Here is a 26,831-nt window from a genome sequence, read left to right on the forward strand (position 1 = left end):
AAACAAGCTTCCATACATTATGGAATATCATACATCTCGCAAGTTATTTTGGCAACAACGACATGTAACCAAATTCAAGGTTATTTTGGCTAGAACCGGGTTACTATATCAGGTCTAAAGTTAACCGAGACGGTGAAATGACGACTATTGCTTGCTGGGACATTATGCAAATGAAACATTATAAGCCATTCAGTGCTGTTCTGTCTTACAGTCTTCAGCTCACATTTAATTTGGGTATTTTTAAACTCCTTTTATTGTTTTATATGACTTAATGATCAACATCAAAGACCGCGACTATCCTTCTCCCCAAAATGGTTTACCTGCCTTAAAAGTCCATTAAAACCATAATAGTCTAACACTATGATGTACAGAGTCTACTTAAATCACATGATGAATTATGGTCCGTTTCTCAATCAAAACTAAATCATTACTCACCGAAAATCTCCAGCTCACCAATCTAAAACAAATTTGGCGCTTGAAAAATGCAACAAATTTGAATTTTGAGAAGAGCCAATCAGATCAGCGCATTACTGATATCACATACAATACAAGCCATGGTCAATAATGACAACATGTTTGGTTTGGTGTGAACCTACAACTTTATTCTTTTAACAACTGTCTGGAATTATTTTGTTTTACACAGGGAGTACATCATTTGGGTAAACATATGAAATTATTCCTGTTATTTAAGAAACATTTAGAAACATCTTAAGTGAGTTTTTATTAAAAATCTGTCGGCCATTTCAATAAGCATTAATGGAGCCACATAAGCAGTTTATGAATCATTGTTGCAGTGCATGTGTGTGCACTTCCCAGAATGTGCCTTTAGTAAGCATGTGATGCCCTTGCAGTGCCGTCCACCCACACAAACGACTGCGCTAAAGTGTTAGAGAGCTGCACACACACACACACACACACACACACACACAGCTGAATCTATGGCCAAATTAGTCTTGTTTTGGTCACACTCAGGTTGTGCTGACCAGATGGCCACTCTCTTGGGGAGTGTGTATATGTGTGTGTTTGCACATTATGTGTGTGTATACGAAAGCCTTTCCAAATGCTCACAGCGGGTTTTGTGCTGTAGAAGAGGAAGGTGCCACTGTGAACATGATGTAGCGCTAGTCAGACCTCAGCGAACCTCCACACGGGAGCCCTGACGAACAGATTGCAGGTAGGTGTTAATTCACGTACAGAAATCAACGGTAATGCTCGCTGAACATGACACTCCTAAAAGCCTTACTGAGGCGAGTGGAAGATCAAGTCGGCATTATTTAGCTATTGCAAATATACAGCGCACGAGAGAAACAAAACTGATTTTCAGTCCTTGTAAAACAGGATGTACAAATAACAGCCAGAATTGCTTTGATTTTTTCCAAGGAACGCAAAGAAGGAAAACCGCAAACTAAACATTCAAAGGATAAATGGATATCCTGAAAGGACAAACAAAACACGGTTGTTTCCGCCTAGCTGCCAGATGAGTGCGGATAAACAAACTGCGGTGGGTGCGCATCTGTCCACGGAGAACTTCAAAGAGTCGGACGACTCCTTTAGTCATTGTGCAAAGTTAGAACTTATATACTGATCCCATCATCCCACGCGGACGTTGGGAACGTCGACGTGGGTCTTCAAAGTCAGTAGATGTTGACTTTCAAGTCTTAAAAGCAAATGTCCGTGTTGTAAATGAGCTCAAACGCAGAGCGCGTGCCACAAACTCCAGCAAGACGCTGTGTGAGCATCTGAGCGTCGTGTTAGAGACGGATTCAGTCCCATTCGGTTGGCGCCCTGCCTCCTGATTGGTCAGCTCGGCTGAGGCTGTTTACTGTCGTTCATTAGAGGAATTATGAAGACCGAGATGTCATCTCCAGATCCCAGCCGGTCTCCGGCGATTCTCCAACCTCGGTCCTTCAAGACTCCTCTGGCCTTCATCACCAGGTCTTGAGCTGCCATGGTGTACCTGAGAAACAATGGAGATGCTCTTCAGATCAGTCTCTCAAAATGAAAGGGATAGTTCACCCAAACGCGACGTTCAATCATCATTTACTCAATTATAGTAGTTTAATAGAGTGTTTTAGGGTATAACATAACGGGTGTGTTTCCCAAAAGCATCGTTAGCCAACTATGGTCGCAAGTTTCATCGTTATCGGCAGTTCATCGAGTCGGTGTTTCCCGAAACCATCGTTCCAACGAACATTCACAAACAGCATCGCAGAGTTGTGTGTTTGAAAAGACAGATCTCGAGATGTGGTTAGAAGCAGTTTCTAGTTTGCATGACATGTGGACTCAATAAATCCTGATCTTGGGCAAAATAAGCAAGCTGACATTCAGTACAATCTATATCTTTTATTTAGGATACATACAAATGTCATTTACGTCTTTGAGTCTGTCAAGAGATTTAAAGTGTCGTTTTTGAAGTGCGCGCATGTGTGAACGAGCTCTAGTGTAAGAACGAGCCTATGATTGAATCTGGAAATAAAGCAAAATAACTGAGAAAAATGAGAAATAGTCCTCAGATGACGTGTCTGTAATTTATAGCGAAACATCTAGCGTTAATTTGATCTCAGACAGATACATTAAAAGTAGTTATTACTCTAACACATGTGTGACGTCATAAACCAATGTGGTTGAACGACCAGTTTGCGACAATATGGTTTCGGGAAACAGTCGAGACTCGCTAGTTGATTTCTTCAACGATGCATCGTACTGTGATAGTGAAGCAGCGAGATACGGCGTTGTACGGGAAACACACCCCTGTGTGTTTTACCCCATCTGTGAATAAAGTCAAATTAAACAGAAGTACAAGAGTAGCAGGAAAAATCATAGGATCCAAGCAGAAGTCAGTCGATCTATTATATGAAATTGCTGTAGCTTTGAGTATAACAAGAGACACACATAACACACCGCCTGAATCATGTTTTTGAATTATTACCATCTCGTCGTCGTTATAGAACCCCAAACGCAATTAAAGCAAATAAAGTCTTTTAAATAAGGGGTGGGAAATGTGAATATTTTAAGCTTTGATATTGTGGATGTTGTGTATTGTGAATTGTTTTGTGATTGTGTGGTGAGACCAAAGACCAATTCAAGACTGAACAATAAAGTACTACAACAACTTCATGTCTTTCTTGGAACAACATGAGTGTGAATGAATGATGAGTGAATCTTTGGGTGAAGAAGAAAACCAATAACTTGAAATGTCCTTCATGCGTCTTTATTAACACTGATGGTTCTTGGCCTGAACCTCCAACCCAGTTCCCAGTCCAGATCTTCAACACTGAAACATTTATGCTTCCATTCACACTCTTAAAACATAAAAGTAACGAAACCATTTGGTTCCCCAAAGAATCTTTCAGTGAACATTCCAAAAAGAACCTTTCTTCACTATAAAGAACCTTTTGATCAATTCCATGGATGTTGAAGGTTCTTCATGGAACCATCAATGCCTTTATTTCCCACAAAATGTTGGAACATTCTTTTTTAGAATGTCCACTGAAATGATTCTTCTATGACATCACTTTTCGGAACCTTTATTTTTTATAGAGCGCGAGTTTCATCATCTCATGTTAAACGCCAAACCTCATTCTCTTCTACGTTAACCAAACACAGGCCATCACGCTGTACTAGATAGTTGATACTCAACCAAAGCTGAGGAACCTGCCTGTGCTGGTCATCAGGGTCACAGTTTCCAAGGAAACCAGATACCGCCTCTGCCACTTCCTGATTGGACAACACATCCCAGAGTCCATCCGTAGCCAGGATCATGACATCATCAGCGCCGTGCTCATGCTGAGACAGGTTATAGACCTTCACCTGTAGAAATGACGTATTAGAATACACAAACATTAATAAAATCCTACTTTCATGCGCTAATAATAAATCAGTGATTTTAGATTATTGTGTAGCTGGACAACTGTAAACACACCACGAATAAGCTATTTAACGTAACAGAAGAAGAGTTTAGTGTGATTATTATTATTAATCTAATTGTTTTAATATTCAAATTTTAATATTCAAAGAAATTTTGTCCAATAAGTGATAAACTACTTTATGATTTTATAAATGGACATTTTTTGTATTTTTTTAAAACTTTTTTCAAAATTTCAAATTTAAGTGAGCATTAGATTTATTTAGTTATTGGTTTGTTTGTTTGTTTGTTTCTTATCAGAAAGCGTGTTTTCTTAGCAAGAACAGGGTAAAATCAGTAGTAACCAAACAAAATAAATAATTAAAAAAAATTATTAACTAAAAAAATTAAACTTTAAAACTTAAAACTGTAACTAAGATTTATTAGGTAACATTAGAGGTAAAATAGAGAAAACCATGCACAAGTAAATTGTCAATATAAACAGATACTGATTCATTTAAAAACAATGTGTATTATTGGGTAATAATGAATATGGTACTTATATAATGTCTGTAAAAAATTATTTATTAAATATTGATTGTCTTTTAACAGTGGTAAAATCCCGGAAACACTTGTAGCTTCATCTGTCATGACTCAAACGGTCAGTGTTTTTGGTTAAAGCTGAATATCCATCTAAAAGCCGGCTGGCCGAACGCTCACGATCCCATAAGCCTGTTAGATGCAGTCAGAGACTCTCGACAGAGTGTTGCTCACACACATCGTGACTGAGACCCGTTTCATCAGACTCACTGCATCACATCAACACAGGCCAGCAATGAGGACAACCATTCACACACATGCTTTCTGTACAGCTCTGTGCAACACTTTTATTTCAATTATATTATTAATCATAATGGATCAAATATAAGTATTATAATTCTATGAAGAGGTGTCAAAATTGTTATATATAAATGAATACATTTAATATTTAAATAATAAATCCATTTAATTATCTATATATTAGTTTATATATATATATAAATATTAAAATAATTAAACACACATATGTATTAATATATATACTGTATATATATATATATATATATATATATATATATATATATATATATATATATAAAATTAAAATACTTAAAAATAAAATAAAATTTATTAATTTTTAAAAATGTATTAGAATATATTTATTATAGGGTTATATTGTATTATTTATTATTATAGGGTTTATTTATATATAAGATAGAAAGATAGACAGATGGATATAAATCATATTTGATGCGAGTGTCAGGTTGTCCTCGGTGACCCAGCCTCGACCTTTCACCCAGTGTGTGTGTGTCACAGTCAGACAGGAGAAGAACGACTCGATCTAACCGGAGCACAGTTGACTGAGTTCTGCATGTTGCACAATCATATAACGGGGGAAAAGTGCATCGAGGAGAGGAGGAGGAATAAGAAAAACAGATCAAAGAGAAGCCGAGAGAGAGAAAGTGCAGACGGCGGGACGAACCGTGGATGAACTTTACACAGCGTGTGAATTAAAGATCAAGAGAGCTTCAGAAGAGTTGAGGAGAGGAGAGACTCGTGTCACTGCTTTAACTCCAACACTTCACTCTTAAAGCAGTAAACTCGAGCACAAGAGGACAACTGTGGCTCTGATAGACAGCATTATCTATATATCTGAGGCTATATCACGTATAGAAGCTGCTTTAAGCCAAACAGACCCGATGTCTGACCCAGAAACCCTGCAAAAGTACTGTGCTGTCGGCGTCAGTTGGGAATACCATAGTACTTTAATATATTCAGTAGACTGCATTTTCAAGTTACTTCCGAAATACTCAGAAGAGTCTGAAAAACAAGGCATTCCCATGATACCTTTTGCAGGGGGGCGGGGATACCATAGTAAATGTCCAAAAAACATGATAATACCATGCAAAACGCATCCAAAAACACAGTAATACCATGGTAAATGTCCACACAGTATGGTAATCCCATGTTACCATATGCAAAATAATAACATGGTACCTTGTTTAAAAAAAAAGTCATGGTATTACCATGTTACACAGTCAACAAAACATGATATTATCATTTCCTTTCCAAAAACATCATAATACCATAGTAAATATCCCCAAACAACATGGTGATACAATAAAAAAACAGTAATACAATGGCTCTTTTTTCCAAATAATATAGAAATAGTAAATACCATGGTGAATGTCCACAAACCATGGTAATACCATAGTATCATATTCAAAAACACAGTAATACCATGGTACCTTGTTTAAAAAACAAAGCATGGTATTACCATGGTACATATTTAACATATTTTACCCTTTCCCAAAGAAACAATGCCATGATTAAACACAATAATACCATGGTACTTTTTGCAAACAACATACTAATACCATGGTAAATGTAAGTATCACTGATATACTATTATACTATTTATATTTTTTATTTTAGTCATTTTGTTGTATTTTTGACACTTTTTAAAAACGTCTATATAGTTTTTAATCGTTTTATTATTTTATTTTATTTAATTTTAGTTATATTAATACTTCAACTTGAACTAAATGAAAATGAGAAGTGATGTAGCTGACAATAAGTACATTTTTATATATATATTGATGCAGTTAATGTTTATAATGTTTCAATTCATGAAATCTTTTAGTTAATGATAATAACCCTGCCACACACTCTATAGCATTATATTTAAAAACAACAACAACAACAACAAAAGAATCCAGTAAAAAAACATGATAATACCATGGTGCCATGTCCAAAAAGCATGGTAAAATCATGACTAAACAACATGGTACCTTGTTTAACAAACATGACATTACAGTGATGCATGTGCCAAAAACCAATAATACTGTGGTCTTGCTTAATGAAGTAATGAAGTCATCTGGAGTGTGTGTGTGTGTGTGTGTGTGTGTGTGTGTGTGTGTGTGTGTGTGTGTGTGTGTGTGTGTGTGTGTGTGTGTGTGTGTGTGTGTGTGTGTGTGTGTGTGTGAGTTGGTAATCATCACGTTGTGGGGACAAAATGTCCCCACAAGGATGGCAATATCCGAAATCCTTGTTCGTGTGGGGACATTTTTTGGTCCCCATGAGGAAAACGGCTTATAAATCAAAAAAGTGATGTTTTTTCGAAAATGTGAAATTGCAGAAAGTTTTCTGTGATGGGTAGGTTTAGGGGTAGGGTTAGTGTAAGGGAATAGAATATACAGTTTGTACAGTATAAAAATCATTATGTCTATGGAAAGTCCCCATAAAAAATGAAAACACTACATGTGTGTGTGTGTGTGTGTGTGTGTGTGTGTGTGTGTGTGTGTGTGTGTGTGTGTGTGTGTGTGTGTGTGTGTGTGTGTGTGTGTGTGTGTGTGTGTGTGTGTGTGTGAGGTGAATGACAAACCTCAGGAGAACACAAGAGGAAGGGTTTGATAGCGATGTCAGAGTCATGAACCTTCAGGTCGTGATCACCGAGTCCTCGAGTGATGCCGATGGTGGCCAGAACACGAGCCTGAGCGACACACACACACACACACACACACACACACACACACACACACACACACACACACACACACACACACACACACACACACACACACACATATAACTCACTTCATATATGCCAACACAACACAGCTTTCCAACCGTTTACTTCCCTAATCTGCTGTATTTCCTAGTCAAACTAAAGAGTGTCTCTACACTCCTAAAGATAAAGCTTCTTTATTGGATCCATGAACAAACGTTCGGTTTTTATAGTGGAAAAAGGTTCTTAAGATTTTTAAATCTTTCTTAATAGTGTGTAATGTTGCTGTTTGAGCATGAAAAAGTTCTTCTCTATATCAGTGTCAGTGTTTCTGAACTCATTGTAGTCTTGAGTTTCTTCCGGGAACGAACACGTCACAGCATTCCTCATTATAATAATTCATACGCAGAATAAAGGGGCGGGGCCTGGTTGAGTTAGTTAGTAGTGTGTTAAACTGGCGGTTATGGTAAGGGGCGGGACATTTCCCAAACACACTCGAAGCACTCGACCAATCACAACACACTGCTCCAGCCGACCAATCAGAGCACAGTGTGCTTTTCAGAAGGAGGGGCTTCATAGAGACAGTAAACAGAGCGTTACTGACAGACTGGGAAAAGAGGAGACGCAACAATGGAGAATATGAGGAAAATAATCAACATTCAAGCTGTTCCTGTAGTCAATAATTTTATCCCTTGAAACTCATCTTTGATCACCAAAATTACTAATTTAAACGTTTTTTTCATCTTGATGCCTTAAAATATCTTGAATGTAACTCGACACCCTTGCCTCATTTAGTATGCGCGGTTCTATGAATATGCAAATGAGCCCCGCCTCCACTCACTCACTCAGCTCAGAGATCCACTGGTTGACGATCACACGTTGATCTGATTGGTTACAAGGTAGTTTGTGACGTCAGAAACACCAGCGATTTCAAAGCGTGTTTTTGAGACTGTCTTTGGTTCACTGCAGTTTTAAGGAGGAAATACTCAGCAATGCTGTCGACTTATGAATTTACACATGGTTTGACTTAAAGCATATTAAAAACACCACATAGACACATAAACAACATTAAAAACTTGATTTTCACCACAGAGGGACTTTTCCCAATGTTCACTTGGGAACCTAAATGGTTCCTCTATCTATGGCATCACTGTGAAAAACTTATTTTTAAGAGTGTGCATGATGGTTAGTTTGATACAGAGGGAATTCAGCGAGCAGATCCTTCCCAGAATGCCCTTGCTGGTTAATAATACACATTCCCTCGACCAGCTGCTTTCTCAGACTCCCTCGTGTCGCGGCGGAGTCGTTTTTGATATCGGCAACCGAACGCTTTCGAGACGAGGATTTAGAACAGATGCCTCGAGAAGCTGAGACACACCACACTGATCTCAGATCACATTAACACCCCGACAGCAACAACAACTCCTGGGAAAAAGGTTCAGTGGGATTCCATTTAGAACGAACTCAATTCTAAAGAACACTTTATGCCAGAAAGGTCTTAAATGATCACATAAAACTTTTAATGTTTAACATGTTATTTACATTTTTTATTTATGATAGGATAGAATTCAAATAAAACAAAATAAACTAATTAAAACTAAATTCATCAAATGTTCCCATGACGGAACCCTTGAAGGTTCCATATAGAACCTTTTCTTCTAAAACAGTGATATTAGCACTTATTACATGGCTTGGTTGAATTCTAATGTAGAATGCGGTGTGTTATTGATAACAGATAACGCTGCGAAGTATAACAGACCGTTGCCATGAAAAACAGAGCGTTGCTATGGACGCAGTATTCTAACCGTAGAGACGGAACGGACTATTTTCTTTAGCGGAAGCAATACAATCGTTTTTAAATCAATAAACTCCTTTTTAAATCAATATTTTGTGTCAAATTATTGATTTATTTGGTAGGTAGCCATGTAACTAGATGTACCGCATGGCGGTACAAAATATGACCACCGCTCAGGCCTGCACTGGCTTTCCACAAAAATAAATGACGTGGAGCTATTTGGCTGTATTGCGTGTTTATGTATATACCTAAAAAAAGTAGTAGTATGTGCATGTCTGTCTGTGTGTGTGTGTATGTGTGTGTGTTTGTGTATGTGTGTGTCTGTGTGTGTGTGTGTCTGTGCGTGTATGTATGCGTGCGTACATGTGTGTGCGCGTGTGTGTTTGTGTGTGTGTGTCTGTGCATGTGGATTTGTATGTGTGTGTATGGGTGTGTGTCTGTGCGTGTGGATGTCAGTGTGTGTGCATGCTTGCATTTGTTTGTATTCCTGCATGTGTGTGTGTGACAGTATCATCCTAAACCAGCAACCCTTCGCTCAACAGCACCATCTACAGGCCGATGAGTGTACAGTCACTAAATGTGCACATAAATGAATTTATTTTATACCCCCCCCATGGATGAAATTCTACGAAACTTAGCATACCCCCAGAGGATGTCAAGTTAATCATACACATGAAATATGGTGCAGTTCTGAACATCTCATCTGAAGATAGGGGCGATTAAAGCAGAATAATATTGCATTTTTATTTTTTATGGGAAGGGGCGCAAATCACAAATGAGTGATTATGGGCTAGGTTGATGTGGGCCCTTAAGACCAACATACCATAAAAATTTCTTCATCCTCGGTGCCACGGTTCAGGTAGTTATTTAGGAAAAACTGCATTTTTTGGGTTGGGGGGGGGGGAGTGGCCCCCGGGGACCAAACGAAATTTTTCCGTGTTTTTATGACTTTCCACAAGAGGGAGTAAATTCACGAGATTGATCACGTTTGGTCAGAAGAGAGAAAGCTGCCAAAAGCTGAAAACTCCCTCAGCCTTTCTTTCTGCAATCGTCTCGCTGACATCAGAGCAACAGACGTGTGCAATCTCACGACACGACCGCTTCTGAACGTCTGAAGATGACCGGAGATTTCTTTTGCTGGCCTTGATGTTTTTTTTCCTCTTTCTCAACTTCTCTGAAATGATTCATTCTCCAAAATATGGCCAAAGATTAAGCAAGAAAGATCCTTGTAAGGTCATTGAGTTCACCTTTTAAATCTTTCTTAAAGAGACAGAACTGAAATTAATCTCTAATCTCTAATCGTGTAAAACAATTCACATTCAGAAAAAACTCATTTATATTTTTGCAAGCAACTCAACCTAATTCATATTCACAAAATGCCATTTGCAAATAGCTCAAACAAATGTATGTGTACAAATGCAAAACACAATTCAAAATTATTTTTGTACTTTTCTAAACGTTTCAACAAACATTTACAAATTAATTGTTGTATCCGCTGGATGTTGAATTTAAAAATCATCCTGTGTGTGTAGATTGCCATGAATTTGTGTTAGAATAGTTTTAACTAATTCATTGTTTTAATTCATTTTCAAAATGTATGAATTAAACAGCTCATAAACATATTTTATCACTAGAGAAAAATGAAATATGCCCTAAAACGGCCATTCCCAAACTGTGGTCCGTGGAAAGGCAAAATAAAATATAAAATAATATTTTTTTACCTTCATTTTACCAGGAAATTCCCATAAAAAAAAATAAAAAGTAAAAAGAATATGTAGGCCTATATTGATATAAAATTTAAATTAAATTGTCAAGTCATTGTGTGATTACTGGCTAGTGACGTTCATGTTCAGTGCCGTTACAACCACAACATGGACCGGTGGATAGTACCTTTATAGGCAGTTTATATGAAACAAAATGTATAAATGAAATGAATAAGGCCTGTTATTATTTTAATTTCCAAAAATAATTTGTTTTGGTTTCTTGATCTCGCGTTTCTGAAATGTTTTGCGGATGTGCTGTTAAGTGGACAAACTCAAGCCTACTTTTTGAGGACTTGTAAAACTCTGAAGATTAATAATCACCAAAGGTTTTGAAATGCTGACTATATCCAAGTGTTCTTATTACTGTATAGATTTCATACTCCATTGCTATGGAAATAAGCCTGTTGTTCAAATGAACCTGATTGAACTTGAGTAAATAAATAAATGAAATATGTGGCAGCCGTTGTGTGCAGTAAACTTACTTTTAACAAGCCTGTTGTACTGATATGATGACCAGTTATAGTTTTAGTGCTAGTAAGCCTATTTAGAGGTGCGGATTAATTCAGGTAGGACTGTGTGTAGACATATTTTATTATGTGTATTATGAGGTGGTCCGCGAAAATTCCTGATAACAAATAGTGGTCCACACACACAAAAAGTTTGAAAACCCCTGCCCTAAAACATGAAAGTATTATGCAATCATTTAAGACGTTTCTCCTTGTACAGAACCTTTTTGGCATGAAGTGTTCTTTAAAATTGAGTCGAGAACTCTAGAGTTCTATATAGAACCTTTTTTCTAAGAGTGTAGAAAAGCGAGAGACACAGGCAATCGTTTAAAGACAGAGATGACCCCTGTATGACCTTTGTGAAGCAGGAATACGTCTAACTGCCATCTTACCTTTTTTCCTTCTCCGTATATGAGTGGAAACTTCAGATCTTCTTCCTGAACTGTTTTGTACGCCCTGAACAAAGCAACACAACAAGCATCAGACAGCAGTTAAAGCTGAAGAGAGGAAACTCAGGAGAGTTGCAGACACACACAGTGAATACTGATGCCAAAGCAGAGAGTGGTTATTAAATCATCAGAGTCAGTGTTGAGCAGCCACGTGTACACTACTGTTTAAACGACTGGGCTCAGCACGTTTTTTTGTTTTGTTTGAAAGTCATTATAATCATAACATTGATAATAATCATAAATGTTTCTTGAGCATCAAATCCTCATATTAGAGTGATTTCTGGAGGATCATGTGACACTGAAGACTGGAGTAATGATGCTGAAAATACAGCTTTGATCACAGGAATAAATTATATTTTAACATATATTCACATAGAAAACAGATGTTTTGAATTGTAATAATATTGCACCATTTTTACTGTATTTTTGATCAAATAAACACAGCCTTTGTGAGCAATGGTAAATGGTAATCTATATCATACAGTATATAGGACAGTTTGTTCCTAGTTATAAACAAAAAAATAACAGAATCAATGAAGCAGACTTGGAATATTGTGCAAGAGTCATATTGATATCGGTTATGGTGCCTTTATTGTGTTTTTGAATCCTATTTGATGCTAGAAGGATTCATTCTCCATTGATAGAAATTTCATGAAGAAAAAGAAACAAGCACATTATTCAAAATATTCAAAGTCATTTGGGTTTGGAATGACATTAATATAATTTTTAAGGTGAACTATCCCTTCAAATAGATACATATATAGTAATTATTTGCTTATTTTTTATTAATTATTTGAGTTTTCTGGTCTATTATGGTGATATGATAAAGGCATGGAATCAGGATGATCTCTGATTGGTCGTTTTGCATGTCAGTCGGACGCTCTTCTTTATACGTGTGCGGTTGTTGAGCAGAATAATATTAACTGTTCCCGATAGTCAAGCTCACCATCCGTTCATCGTGAAGTCTCGGTACAGCATTCTCTTCCCAACCTCTTTTTTCGTGACCCTTCTGGGAAACTCCAGGTTGGTGAAGTCGTTTCCCAGCAGTGACGGCTGCAGGTGAGCCTGGGAGAGAACGGGACAAAAATGAAAAACAGTGGAGTTTTTCCTGCGCGAAACCGCAAACATGCTTCATAATCAGGGATCTTGTCCTTGATAGAATCCAAACAAACATCAGAGTGCAGAAAACAACATTTCCCAAGGCCACATTCTGAACATGACACATCTGAGGAATAAACGTTTGGATTACTGAATAAACCGGATCAGAATTCCCAGATTTCTCTTACCAGGAACTGAAGTCTCTGGCGCTCCGATTCTGGAGTGAAGGAGCTGGACATGGGAATGATCTCTCCTGACCGGATGATCAGAGCCCTGAAACACACAACAAAATCAAGCTTACCTCAGAACAGAATAGAATTAAAGTCTATCAGTTCTATTCTGCTCTGTTCTACTCTACTCTGATTAACAGAATAGAATTAAAGTCTTTCAGTTCTATTCTGCTCTGTTCTACTCTGATTAACAGAACATCATATAACAGAATAGAGTTAAAGTCTTTCAGTTCTATTCTGCTCTGTTCTACTCTACTCTGATTAACAGAACATCATATAACAGAATATAATTAAAGTCTATCAGTTCTATTCTGCTCTGTTCTACTCTACTCTGTTTAACAGAACATCATATAACAGAATAGAATTAAAGTCTACTCTGATTAACAGAACATCATATAACAGAATAGAATTAAAGTCTATCAGTTCTATTCTGCTCTGTTCTACTCTACTCTGATTAACAGAATAGAATTAAAGTATTTCAGTTCTATTCTGCTCTGTTCTACTCTACTCTGATTAACAGAACATCATATAACAGAATAGAATTAAAGTCTTTCAGTTCTATTCTGCTCTGTTCTACTCTACTCTGATTAACAGAACATCATATAACAGAATAGAATTAAAGTCTATCAGTTCCATTCTGCTCTGTTCAACTCTACTCTGATTAACAGAACATCATATAACAGAATAGAATTAAAGTCTATCAGTTCTATTCTGCTCTTCTCTACTCTACTCTGATTAACAGATCATATAACAGAATAGAATTAAAGTCTATCAGTTCTATTCTGCTCTGTTCAACTCTGCTCTGATTAACAGAACATCGTATAACAGAATAGAATTAAAGTCTATCAGTTCTATTCTGCTCTGTTCAACTCTACTCTGTTTAACAGAACATCACATAACAGAATAGAATTAAAGTCTTTCAGTTCTATTCTGCTCTGTTCTACTCTACTCTGATTAACAGAACATCATATAACAGAATAGAATTAAAATCTTTCAGTTCTATTCTGCTCTGTTCAACTCTACTCTGTTTAACAGAACATCACATAACAGAATAGAATTAAAGTCTTTCAGTTCTATTCTGCTCTGTTCTACTCTGATTAACAGAACATCATATAACAGAATAGAATTAAAGTCTATCAGTTCTATTCTGCTCTGTTCTACTCTACTGTTTAACAGAACATCAAATAACAAAATAGAATTAGTCTTTCAGTTCTATTCTGCTCTGTTCTACTCTACTCTGATTAACAGAACATCATATAACAGAATAGAATTAAAATCTTTCAGTTCTATTCTGCTCTGTTCAACTCTACTCTGTTTAACAGAACATCACATAACAGAATAGAATTAAAGTCTATCAGTTCTATTCTGCTCTGTTCTACTCTGATTAACAGAACATAATATAACAATATAATTAAAGTCTATCAGTTCTATTCTGCTCTGTTCAACTCTACTCTGATTAACAGAACATCATATAACAGAATAGAATTAAAGTCTATCAGTTCTATTCTGCTCTGTTCTACTCTACTGTTTAACAGAACATCAAATAACAAAATAGAATTAGTCTTTCAGTTCTATTCTGCTCTGTTCTACTCTACTCTGATTAACAGAACATCATATAACAGAATAGAATTAAAATCTTTCAGTTCTATTCTGCTCTGTTCAACTCTACTCTGTTTAACAGAACATCACATAACAGAATAGAATTAAAGTCTATCAGTTCTATTCTGCTCTGTTCTACTCTGATTAACAGAACATAATATAACAATATAATTAAAGTCTATCAGTTCTATTCTGCTCTGTTCTACTCTACTCTGATTAACAGATCATATAACAGAATAGAATTAAAGTCTATCAGTTCTATTCTGCTCTGTTCTACTCTACTCTGATTAACAGAACATCATATAACAGAATAGAATTGATATATTTGCACAAAAGTGAATAAATGGATTGTTTGGAATCTTCCAGAGAAGAAAAGAGTAAAACTGAACAGATAATGACAATGCTGCTAAAAACAAAGCAAAATAAAATCTACATTTATTTTCCTTTCCATTCCATTTATTCGCACACTAAGAGTTTTTAATATTTTTGAAAGAAGTCTCTTCTGCTGAGTTCATTTAATTAAAAATACAGTGAAATATTATTACAATTTATAATATATGTTAAAATATACTTTATTCCTGTGATCAAAGCTGAATGTTCAGCATCATTACTCCAGTCTTCAGTGAATCAATTTTGATCAATTTAATGCATTTTGCTGAATAAGTATTACAGTTTTTCTCAATTGCTTGAACACTATAACCAGGCTTTTGAACTAAAATGTCAAAACCATAATGCCATTTATCAAAAAGCACACCCATTTCCCTAAACTATAAACACTATTCCCTGTTTTGACACATGAGTCAGACTTGTTGAACTGTCACTGCAAAACTCTACACACAAATCCCTTCATTTCTCAATGCCAACACCATGTTGTCATTTAGAAAGCACTAGCATTCAAAATTGTTCACTCAAGTCAGCACAGCTTCAGCTCAGTTAGACACAATTACCCAGGTGGAAAACTAAGAGTCAAAATTGAACACACATCAACCAGATCCTTCAATAGATATATAAAAGGGCCCAAATCAGTTTATTGCGTTTTGGAACAATGGATCCAGAAAGCAATGAAGGAAGAGATCGAGGAGGGATGAGGAGGAGGAGGAGGACGAAGGGCATGAAGGCAAGCAGTCTCAGATGAAATTCAAGCCACTCTAGTTGCCCATGTCTTTATCAATGGTATGACTATGAGAGAGGCTGGGCTACGAGTAAGGCCAAATTTGAGTCGCTTTACCATCGCCTCGAGAACCTTCAGGGAGGAGTGGTGGCAAACAAAATCCTATCACTGAATAAGAGACAAACATTTCCAATAGTCTTTGATGAGGTGTATTTTCTTGCAAGAAAAGGCCAGCAGTCGTACAGTCACACAGAGTGACACAGAGTGTGACAGAGAAGGGAGGGCATCCTTTCTCCTTTAGTCTTGACTCCCAGAATGTTATCTTTCTAGGCCAATGATGGTATTTCAACCATATGTGGAACATTCTTAGACGTGTTCATCATATTGTATCCTTGAGTGGAGGCCCTCCTGTTACGTCCCAACACTCTTTACCATTCCAATACAATTCCATATTAGAATAAGGTTTGTGTGTGCTCTTTTACTGTCATATGATGGTCACACACATCTTACTGTAAGTAAATATAAAAAAAAAAAATTGAGGAGAGAATAAAAAAAAAAAAAGTAAAACAGGGAAAAAATGTTTGTTTTGTTGTGTGTGTGTTGTACTGTGTAGTACATGAATGAATAAAAATGTGCCATTATCCACTGGTATCCATTGGTGTCTTTTGTGTTCATTATGTGAAAAGGTTTGTGATGGGGGGGGGGGGGACCACAAGCAACATAACTTACCAGTTTTGGAAATGTTGTTTTGAATTTATTGCACCAGTGTGTTAGACTATGTTGTAGTGTGTGTGATTTTGAGGGCTTGTGTGTCCTGTCTGAGGTCAGAGTTTGGTTTTTCAGCAAGAGTGAATGGGTTTTGAGTGTAGAGCTTCATTTTGACCTGAAAATAGGATGTTTGGGGAATTGGGTGAGACGTTATGGATTTGTGTTTACAGTTTTGAGAATATGAGGCATAGTTTCAAGAAATGTGTTTAAGCAATCGAGAAAAACTGTAATTACAAATCTTACTGACCCCAAATTTTTGAACGATAGTGTATGTATTATTATTATTATTATTATTAATAATATATAGTCATAACTATATCTTCAGTCTAGACATAAGCTCTCTTAAATAAGAATATATGAATGATGCTTTATGAAACGGTGATGTGGTTTGGTGATGTTCAGTCTCACCTGCTGTCGCCAGCGTTGGCCACATACAGTTTTCCCAGTAAATACATCACGACCAGCGCAGTACATCCTCCAGAGATACAGTAAACCAACCTCTCTCGAGCGATGTGAGCGTCCTGAGATCACACACACACACACACACACGGACAACTCAACCCAAAGATATTTCAAATCAATGCAAAACTTTACAATGTAAAATATCTGTGAATATACAGTAAAGTGTAATTTATTCCTGTGATCAAAGCTGAATTTTCAGCATCATTACTCCAGTCTTCAGTGTCACATGATCCTCCAGAAATCATTCTAATATGATGATTTGATGCTCAAGAAACATGATAATTATCACTGTTGAAAATGGTTTGCTTTAGATTATTCTGGAAACCATGATCATTTTCCTCAGGATTCCTTGAGTTCAGCTCATTTACATGAATGCATCATTCATTCAAGATCTCAGCCTGCCATCTAGTGGCCGAGTGAGATCCTCCAGATTCCTGATCCATAAAAACACTCACCATTTCCTTGAAGGCGTTTTCTATGGCTCCCACCACCAGACTCTCCTGTTTGATCTTCTTCTCCATGAAGAAGCGCGGGGCCGTTGTGTTCGGGGACCCCGGGGCCCCCGCGGCCCCCCTGAGCGAGGCGGCCCGGGACAGGCCTCGCTGGGAGCCTCCGGCAGACAGGTGGAGCTGGGGGAGGTGGTGTACGGGGTTCTCCTCGCCTAGACACGTCGGCGGCTGGAGCGACGGGTTCTGCAGGATCTCCAGGATCTCCTGGAGCTGCTCCTCGATGTGCAGGTGGAGGAACTTGGCAGCGAAAACAGCAGCTCCAGGACCACCGTGACCATCAAACAAACCCCAGTAGTGGAAGTCCAGCTCCTTCACTTCCTGCAGAAACAAAACATTGAATCATTCTGTGATTATTCAGCATTGTTTATAGACCTCATGCTTATGTCTTTGAACTTTGCGGTCGCTCTGTATATTTCTATGGCATCTCTGTTAAAAGAGTAACTAGCTGGTGAAGTGGATTTACTTGATGTAAAGTTAACAAAAGTTATCATGAGGATTATAATGTTTGAAGCAGATTTCTTATGAAGATTTTCATTCATAAATGCAAGATGGCTGTGGAAATACAGACCGGAAGACAAAAGACAATGAGCGCAGCGCTGAAAAGGGGCGGAGCTACATAAGGTCTATATATGTGACCCTGGACCACAAAACCAGTCATATGGGTCAATTTTCTGAAATTGAGATTTATACATCATCTGAATGCTGGATAAAGATTTCATATAAGATTTCAAATAAGATTTCAATTAATGTATGGTTTGTTAGGACAATATTTGGCCTGAAAATCTGGAATCTGAGGGTGCAAAAAAATCGAAACATTGAGAAAATCTCCTTTAAATATGTGCATTTATGTTCATGATTGTGCTGCATTCACTCACAAAAATAAATGTTTTATATATTTACGGTAGGAAATTTACAAAATATCTTCATGGAACATGATCTTTACTTAATATCCTAATGATTTTTGGCATAAAAGAAAAATCCATAATTTTGACCCATATATAATCTGATCCCAGCGATTGTTGAAAGAAGAGATGCAACTTTTATCCACTGTAGGGTTACTTTTATACAGTTTGTTGTTCGTACTCTGGTCCTATTCATTGTCATTTGCTGATAATGTAAGATGCTAATTTTGAAGTGGTTTAAAGTTTCCCCTATTACGCTTTTCAGCTTACCTTTCATGTAGTGTGTAATATAGATGTTTGTGAATGTAGAAGGAAAAGGTCTAGTTATTGTCTCTCAAAAAAAGAAGTGATTTTGTATTGTCTGCTATCTGACCAATCAGAGCAGAGTAGACCAATCACAACAGACTGAGTCATCTGACCAATCAGAGCAGAGTAGACCAATCACGACAGACTGGGTCATCTGACCAATCAGAGCAGAGTAGACCAATCACAACAGACTGGGTCATCTGACCAATCAGAGCAGAGTAGACCAATCACAACAGACTGGGCCATCTGACCAATCAGAGCAGAGTAGACCAATCACAACAGACTGAGTCATCTGACCAATCAGAGCAGAGTAGACCAATCAAAACAGACTGGGTCATCTGACCAATCAGAGCAGAGTAGACCAATCACAACAGACTGGGCCATCTGACCAATCAGAGCAGAGTAAACCAATCACAACAGACTGGGCCATCTGACCAATCAGAGCAGAGTAAACCAATCACAACAGACTGAGTCATCTGACCAATCAGAGCAGAGTAGACCAATCACAACAGACTGAGTCATCTGACCAATCAGAGCAGAGTAAACCAATCACAACAGACTGGGTCATCTGACCAATCAGAGCAGAGTAGACCAATCACAACAGACTGGGTCATCTGACCAATCAGAGCAGGCTTTCAGGAATGCGGGGTTTAGAGAGACCGAATCCTTCATTGAATTGTTCAGACACAGTGAGAAAAGAGCTGATGCTGCAATGTATATTATAAGTGTTTTTTGACCTTGATTGCATGTAAACCTGTTGTAGGAGATCCCAATCAAAACTAGGAACCCTTAATTAAAATAGCACAATGGGGCACTATAAAACCTGAGTGTGTTATGGACCATCTCTCATTATCTGTGGGAAGCCCTTCTCCCAGTACAGATGTGACCCTCACCGTGCTGTCGATGGTCTCCAGTATGTCAGCGCTGGGCAGAGAGGAGCGTCTCCGGGTGGGAGTGTAACTGGGGCTGGACGGGTCAGCGGGTCTCTTCCGGAGCTCCACCACCTCACAACACGCCTGGTCCTCGTTCAGGGCACTTTTACCTGCATTGATCACCCTGTAGAGTCGAGACACAGAAGATCATCACAGCTACAGTTTCCCCATTAACAACGTGACATATATATATATATATATATATATATAAAGATATAAAAGGTATCTTTTCAATGTTACAGGAATCGATAAGAATCGGATTTGATTAGGAATCGTTAAAATTCAAACGATACCCAACCCTAGTGTAGACAAGGCCTCACACCGTGTCCTAACGACACGCGACACACGATAAAAGGTTATTGTCCATGTTAATGAGAGTGTTTGTCCTAACCAGCCGCAACGGCGACACGCGACGATTCTATTCTAGAAACGGTTTCTCTTTTTCTGCGACGTCGCGCTGGAACAACAAACACAAAGTGTGGCGATGATAATCTCAGGCACTGTTTATGTGCTTTATTTAATGTTAAAAGCGTGTCATGTGACTCTGAATATCATTTAGTGCTCCAGCTTTAAAGCTGTAAAAGCAACAATGGATAATTCACCTCAGATCTTGAGATTAAACAAATGGAAACAAGAACGTTTAAACTGAGAACAAACAAGTGTATTCTTTGACAAAAATTGTTTTAGTTACTCCGTATGTATTTTTAATAATGTTTATATGGTGTAATATTTGTGAATTTGATTATGTGCTTATCTGTTTTCTTGCGAGTGCCGTCAAGATTACTCTCTGGTGCCGTGCACTCGCTGCGAGACTCCGCCCACACGCTGTTCTGATTGGCTGACTCCGCCCACACAGTGTTCTGATTGGCAGACTCCGCCCACACGCTGTTCTGATTGGCTGACTCCGCCCACACGCTGTTCTGATTGGCTGACTCCGCCCACACACTGTTCTGATTGGCTGTGGGTTTTGATTGATTTTGACGCATCTCGTAGTGGACAGACAAATTGCTTGTCGCTGGAATCGCATCGCGTCTGGTCATTAAGCAGAATAAGTTAGGGACCAGTGTGGTCTGTGCTTTATATTTTTTGTGATAGTCTTTTCTTCCCTATTGTTACGTATATCCGAGTTAAACGGCTTCTCAAACAAGAACAAATGTAGGGCGGGGCTTGATTTTGTCTTTGGGGAATTGGATGGTTGTGGTTTGCTATTGGTGGATCTCATGTGATTGACAGGTTGCCCCGCCCACGTCATCAGAGAAGAGAAGAGAAGAGAAGAGAAGAGAAGAGAAGAGAAGAGAAGAGAAGAGAAGAGAAGAGAAGAGAAGAGATGTTGCTGTTATAAAGGGAGGGGAAGATATTCTGATTCAAGACTACCAGGAACATGAATTTTAAAAACAGTGATGAGCACGGTTAAATCGTTAATAATAAATACTACAATATTCCATAAAAAAATAAGAACGGTCCATTTTGATGTCATGATAACCCAAATAGACTCAAGAGCCTTTCACACAGACAAACATTTGGCATAATGATGATGGAATAGTTAATTTTGCTTAAATTGAAACGAATGCATCTAGTCAATTTGTTAAAATATTTTTTTGTTTGAGAACTATGAGATCTGTGAAACAGCCAATCAGAGCACAGCTCAAACATTATTATTCATGACCCTTCCAAATAAGGTAATAACAGCCCATTTCATTCTAGGGACAAATCCTAGGGTTGTAAATGGACATGTAAAACCGTATCTGGAGAATTTTGGCCCTTGCCTAAGCCACATACCTTCTCTGTAGATATCAGAGAACAATTTAAAATATTATATCAATGCATTCTATGGCACCTTTAAGTTTAAATCTACAACCTTCATCAGGTCTTCATCTGCTCCTAATCTCTGCCATCATCATCTCAGAAGAGTCACACGAGACTCATGAACATCTGATAATGCCCACATCACGACAGGGTTTCCACGGAAACTGATTTCTGCATCTTCATTGATTAGTTAATGAGGATCTAATGGGATTCATACAGTTCACAGCCTGTCCTGAGGAGACACGTCATTCGTCAGGGACATTTGTGACGTCTCACTCCTGTTGCTGGAAATGCTGCTTTTTATGTACAAAATGTGACTGGATTCCAGGAACAATATTTCTCACAACCAATCAGGTTTCAGCGTCGGTTCAAGGTTAAAAAACACACATTAACCACTCAATTTATGGGCAGTTTATGGTTAGGGTTTTTGCCAATCATTGTTTAAATGTTATTTCAGGGTGTTCTTGACGAAATGACTTTGTCTTCTGGATAGACAGACAGACAGACATACAGAGATAGATAGATAGATAGATAGATAGATAGATAGATAGATAGATAGATAGATAAATAGATAGATAGATAGATAGATAGATAGATAGATAGATAGATAGATATAGATAGTAGATAGATAGATAGATAGATAGAAAGACAGAGAGATAGATATAGATAGATAGATAGATAGATAGATAGATAGATAGACAGAGAGATAGATATAGATAGATAGATAGATAGAATGACAGAGACAGATAGATAGATAGATAGATAGATAGATAGATAGATAGATAGAATGACAGATAGATAGATAGATAGATAGATAGATAGATAGATAGAAAGAATGACAGAGAGATAGATAGATAGATAGATAGAGATAGATAGATAGATAGATAGATAGATAGATAGATAGATAGATAGATAGATAGATAGATAGATAGATAGATAGACAGATAGATAGATAGATAGATAGATAGATAGATAGATAGATAGACTGCTCCAGTTAAACACGACAGTGCATGTTCTCCTGAGAGTTGGTCATGTGACCCGGCATCGAGAGCTCTTTCCCTGTCAATCTCACTTCTCTAGACCGACATCAGGAAGGGAAGTGAGTGAGTCTCGTATCCGAGAGTTAAAGGTGAATTAAACATCTTGAAGGTGTTCCAGATCGGAGTGTATAGAGACTGTACTGGACTGAAGTATATTCATTTACTTTGCAAAAAGCCCATGAGGAATGATGTCATCAAATCACTGATTATAGGTTATGTTACACTTAGCCTATTGCTAAATGGTTAAATATATATTACATATTGTAGTTGTTATTCTTGTAAATTGCAGTGATGTTATTGTTAAATATAACTATTAAAAAAAATGTTGGTAATTTAAATAAAGCTGAAATAAAATGAAATAGATATATTAGATGGAAAAACTTTAACTTAAAAAAAAATTACTAAAACATATATATATATATATATATATATTCTTTAACTAGAATAAAGTAAAATAAAATATTAGTAAAATACATTTTTGTATTTTAAAATAAAAATAAAACAGTGCCAGAGGACCAAAAACAAAATTAGGCTATACCGAACAAAAGAAGAAGGGTGCTAGCCTGCTTCACACACCATCACACCTGCATGCTTACAACTATAAGCTCTAATCGCCGACATGACAGTTTATCAGATTCAGATTATGATATAATGCGCAAAATGCGCGCATGCGCCCTAGCTAAACCTGCATGGATGGAAATGAAAGTATGGATGCGTGTCATGGATGGATCTTGCATTCTCTATTCCTCATGTGATTCTCATAAAACTCTCATGTGATTATTCTCATCATGATGAGAACGAACACACACACACACACACACACACACGCCGCAGCATCCGCGTACTCACTCCGCGTAACCGGCGGCCCAGGGCAGCTTGGTCTCCTTGAGGATGAGGATGGGTCTGGAGATGTGATCCGCAGAGCACTCCACCTCGTCCGGGGACAGCGCGAGGAAATCCGGCCTGCTGTACCGGAACCGGGCCGGGAGATCCGGGTGAGCCTCGGTCGCGCTGGAGCCCGAAGCCATGATGCCGCCGATGATGTTGGAGACCGCGGACCGCACGCGTGTCATCATCATGATGATGTTGGTTGGTGGTGGTGATGATGATGATGATAGTGGTGGTGGTGATGATGATGGTCACAGGCACGCGCACTGAACGCTGGTGAACACACGCAGCGCGCACCTTCAGTCACTGAACGGAACTGAACCCTGGATGACGTCACTGGTCATTGGTGACTTTGACCCTCACATTTATGTTACTTCCTTATTATATGTATGCGTAAAAAACTAAACAAAACAAACAAAAAAATATCTCCATCAGGAATAAGTATTTTGGTTCTTAGACATTGTACAGTGTTCTGTTTATTTTTATATATCTTGTTACATCTGTTTCAGGTCTATAGAAGTAACAAAAGTTGTGGGGAGAGAGAGAGAGAGGGGGGGGGGAGAGAGAGAGAGAGAGAGAGAGAGAGAGAGAGAGAGAGAGAGGGAGAGAGAGAGAGAGAGAGAGAGAGAGAGAGAGAGAGAGGTCTCAGGTCCCAGGACAAGCACACATTACAAGGACACTATTGTAAAGTAAAAACATTTCACAAGTTTTATCATAATCAGTGGGATATAAAGATAGGACTTCAGGAGGGGAACGGCCAAAATAACAAACAAAAGAAATTCTTAATAAAGGTTTTTTAGAAATAACTTACCTACACTGCAAAAAATGCTTTTCTTACTTATTTCTGTCGTTTCCAGTCCAAATATCTAAAAATTCTTAAATCAAGATGCATTTAGATGAGTAAAATGACATACGATATTGTGTCCTGTGAATTAATCAAAATGAAGTGAGTTTTTGCTTAAAACAAGCTAAATGATCTTCCAATCTTAATTCAAACAGAAACAATAGTTTTCTGACCCCATTGGCAAATAATTTTGCATGTTTTTAAGCAAAAACTCACTTTCTTTTGATTAATTTCCCCAGAAAGCAAGACATAATATTTTACATTTTACCATCATTTATCATAATTTTACTACTTGCATCTAAATGCATCTTGATTTAGGAAATGTTAGATATTTGGACTGGAAACAAGACAAAAATACTAAGTAAGAAAAGCATTTTTTTTTTTTTTTTTTTTTGCAGTGTAAAAGAAATCAAAAGACAAACACAAATGGCATCCACCTCCCTACAAATAATCCCAATAAAGACACAACCAAACAGTGTATTCACTTAAAAGAAGCTCAAACAGAGAGAATACACCAGCAATAAAACACACACCTATAAATATGGCACTGAAAGTCAAAGTACTGATCACTATACCATGGTAAATCCCAGTGAGAGGTATTAATGTTGCAAAATATTATGCATAATTATGCAACTAACCCTAAACCAAACCTTAATCTTACCCTAGTGCATGTTAATATTATTTTATGCAAAATAAAGGGTTAGGCTACACTTTATTAGGTTACTCTTTACTTTAAAGCTAGACTGTGTAATATTTAAGTTGATTTTTAGCAAAAAACACTTTGTGCTTTCAAAATTATACGTTCTCATTAATGTGTAATCACTTCAACCAACTAATCAAGTATTCTCGTAAGTGTAGAATCTGCCATTTATAAAACATACGAGCGAGTCGCTCGACTGGCGGCAGCCATGTTGCGCCTCCATCTTGAAAATACATTAGCCAAAGAGGGACATACCTGGAAATTCAAGCTTCGCCTTTCGCGTTTTGACACTCAGTGGCGCCGTGACGAATGCGAGAGGGAGATTACTCACGACTGCCGGCAGATTTGAAAACATACGGCCACCGTAGGAGTTAAAATGCCCTCGGAATGGGAGGGGCTAGAAAGTAATATTCAGTTGGTAGTCATAAACAATTTCACCACTAGATGGGAGTAAATCCTACACAGTGTAGCTTTAAGGAGTAATATTGATTAACAACATGTACTTATAGGGTAAGGGTTTGGTTTAGGTTTAGTTAAAAGTGGGTTAGTAAAAGTGCTAAAAATAACATAAATCTTTTTTTTCCATGAAATGCAGTTTATATCAGTTCAGCAAAACAAACCACAACAGAGTATAATTTTAATATTTTAGGTGTTAGATAACAGATATGAACAAGAGGAATTACTTTTAATAATCAGTATAGTGGATAATTTAATATTTAAGATCTTGTCTTAAATATTATTTGACCCACACTGTGTCAGCAAATATATAAACTCATGTCAAAATGATGATTTACGCATGCATATCAGACTTTAAAAAGTGCTTTATCTCTCCAACTTTAGCTGATTTAATATTGTGTGTTCAATGCTGAACTGTTGAAACAACATCACACTCAACAACTGTTTCAATAATCCCAGGGGATTATGGGATTTGTGCAGAATGACAGGAATATGCCGTCTGTTATAGCTGTTATCTGGCTAACATGAATCACAGATCAGCCGGTAATCCATCTCAACAACCAAAGCAATACAGACACTCACGGGAATGGTTATCTGGTGAAAAGCAGTGCTGTTTACTCACCCTGGAGTTGTTCAAACACATACAGCGCTTTCACAAAAAAGGTGTGTGCATTATATTTCTTCACATCTGTGTGAAGAAAAGACTGAAATTTAATTCATACAGATAACATATGAATTGTTTCTTGTGTGATGCAAATGGGCCTCCATATATTTTACTGTTTTAAAAAATAAATACATACAAAAAATAAAGCGCTGTCATGTCTCATAGTAGCCACCAGATGTCAGTGTTTCCGAAGAACAAATAGCTTAATTAAACTGAAAGTTGATTAATAAAGATAACATATAACTTTTTTTCTTATGTAATGCAAATAGACCTCTGTATACTTTACTGTTATGATGCTTTTTTTAAAAAAATAAAAAATAAAGCGCTGTCATGTTTCATAGTGGCCACCAGATGTCAGTGTTTCCTAAGAACAAATACCCACTGTCTCCATTGAACAGACCACAGACTGAGTGTGAGGGGTTTGACATAGGTCAGCTTTTATTAAAGTTATTAACCTTATAACACCTGAACCGTACAGGATCATTAGGATAATCCATCAGATCAGGTACAGTAGAGCCTAAATATCAGGTACAGTACAGTAGGGCCTACATGTTAATCCTATGGATGGTCTAAGTAAATATTTAGGATTCGGATTGGATCATTGGTTAGTTT

General features: G+C 37.4%; 2 protein-coding genes across 2 annotated transcripts in view; both read right to left on the minus strand.

Annotated features, from left to right (window-relative positions):
- The window catches only part of avpr1aa (arginine vasopressin receptor 1Aa), a 675,329-nt gene that overhangs the window by 602,020 nt on the left and 46,478 nt on the right, over positions 1 to 26,831 (minus strand). The window lies entirely within an intron of this gene.
- ppm1h (protein phosphatase, Mg2+/Mn2+ dependent, 1H) lies at positions 579 to 25,429 on the minus strand. The gene is made up of 11 exons (XM_079858955.1): positions 25,355 to 25,429; positions 23,517 to 23,932; positions 19,783 to 19,945; positions 17,628 to 17,999; positions 17,119 to 17,231; positions 13,191 to 13,275; positions 12,851 to 12,969; positions 11,848 to 11,911; positions 7,269 to 7,376; positions 3,659 to 3,810; positions 579 to 1,957 (listed from the first exon to the last, which is right to left on the minus strand). Exons 2-11 carry the CDS (start codon positions 23,744 to 23,746, stop codon positions 1,801 to 1,803), a joined length of 1,563 nt encoding a protein of 520 aa, XP_079715081.1. The 5' UTR covers positions 23,747 to 23,932; positions 25,355 to 25,429; the 3' UTR covers positions 579 to 1,800.

The sequence above is a fragment of the Squalius cephalus genome (assembly GCF_949319135.1).
Source record: "Squalius cephalus genome assembly, chromosome: 23".
NCBI lineage: Eukaryota > Metazoa > Chordata > Actinopteri > Cypriniformes > Leuciscidae > Squalius > Squalius cephalus.

Excerpts from the sequence above, each read along its gene's own strand:
- ppm1h (XM_079858955.1), bottom strand. The coding sequence starts at position 23,746 with ATGATGATGACACGCGTGCGGTCCGCGGTCTCCAACATCATCGGCGGC. Across the intron at positions 19,946-23,516 it reads TGGGCCGCCGGTTACGCGGA|GGTGATCAATGCAGGTAAAA; the intron begins GTGAGTACGCGG and ends TCGACTCTACAG. Across the intron at positions 3,811-7,268 it reads TCCTCTTGTGTTCTCCTGAG|GTGAAGGTCTATAACCTGTC; the intron begins GTTTGTCATTCA and ends TCATTTCTACAG.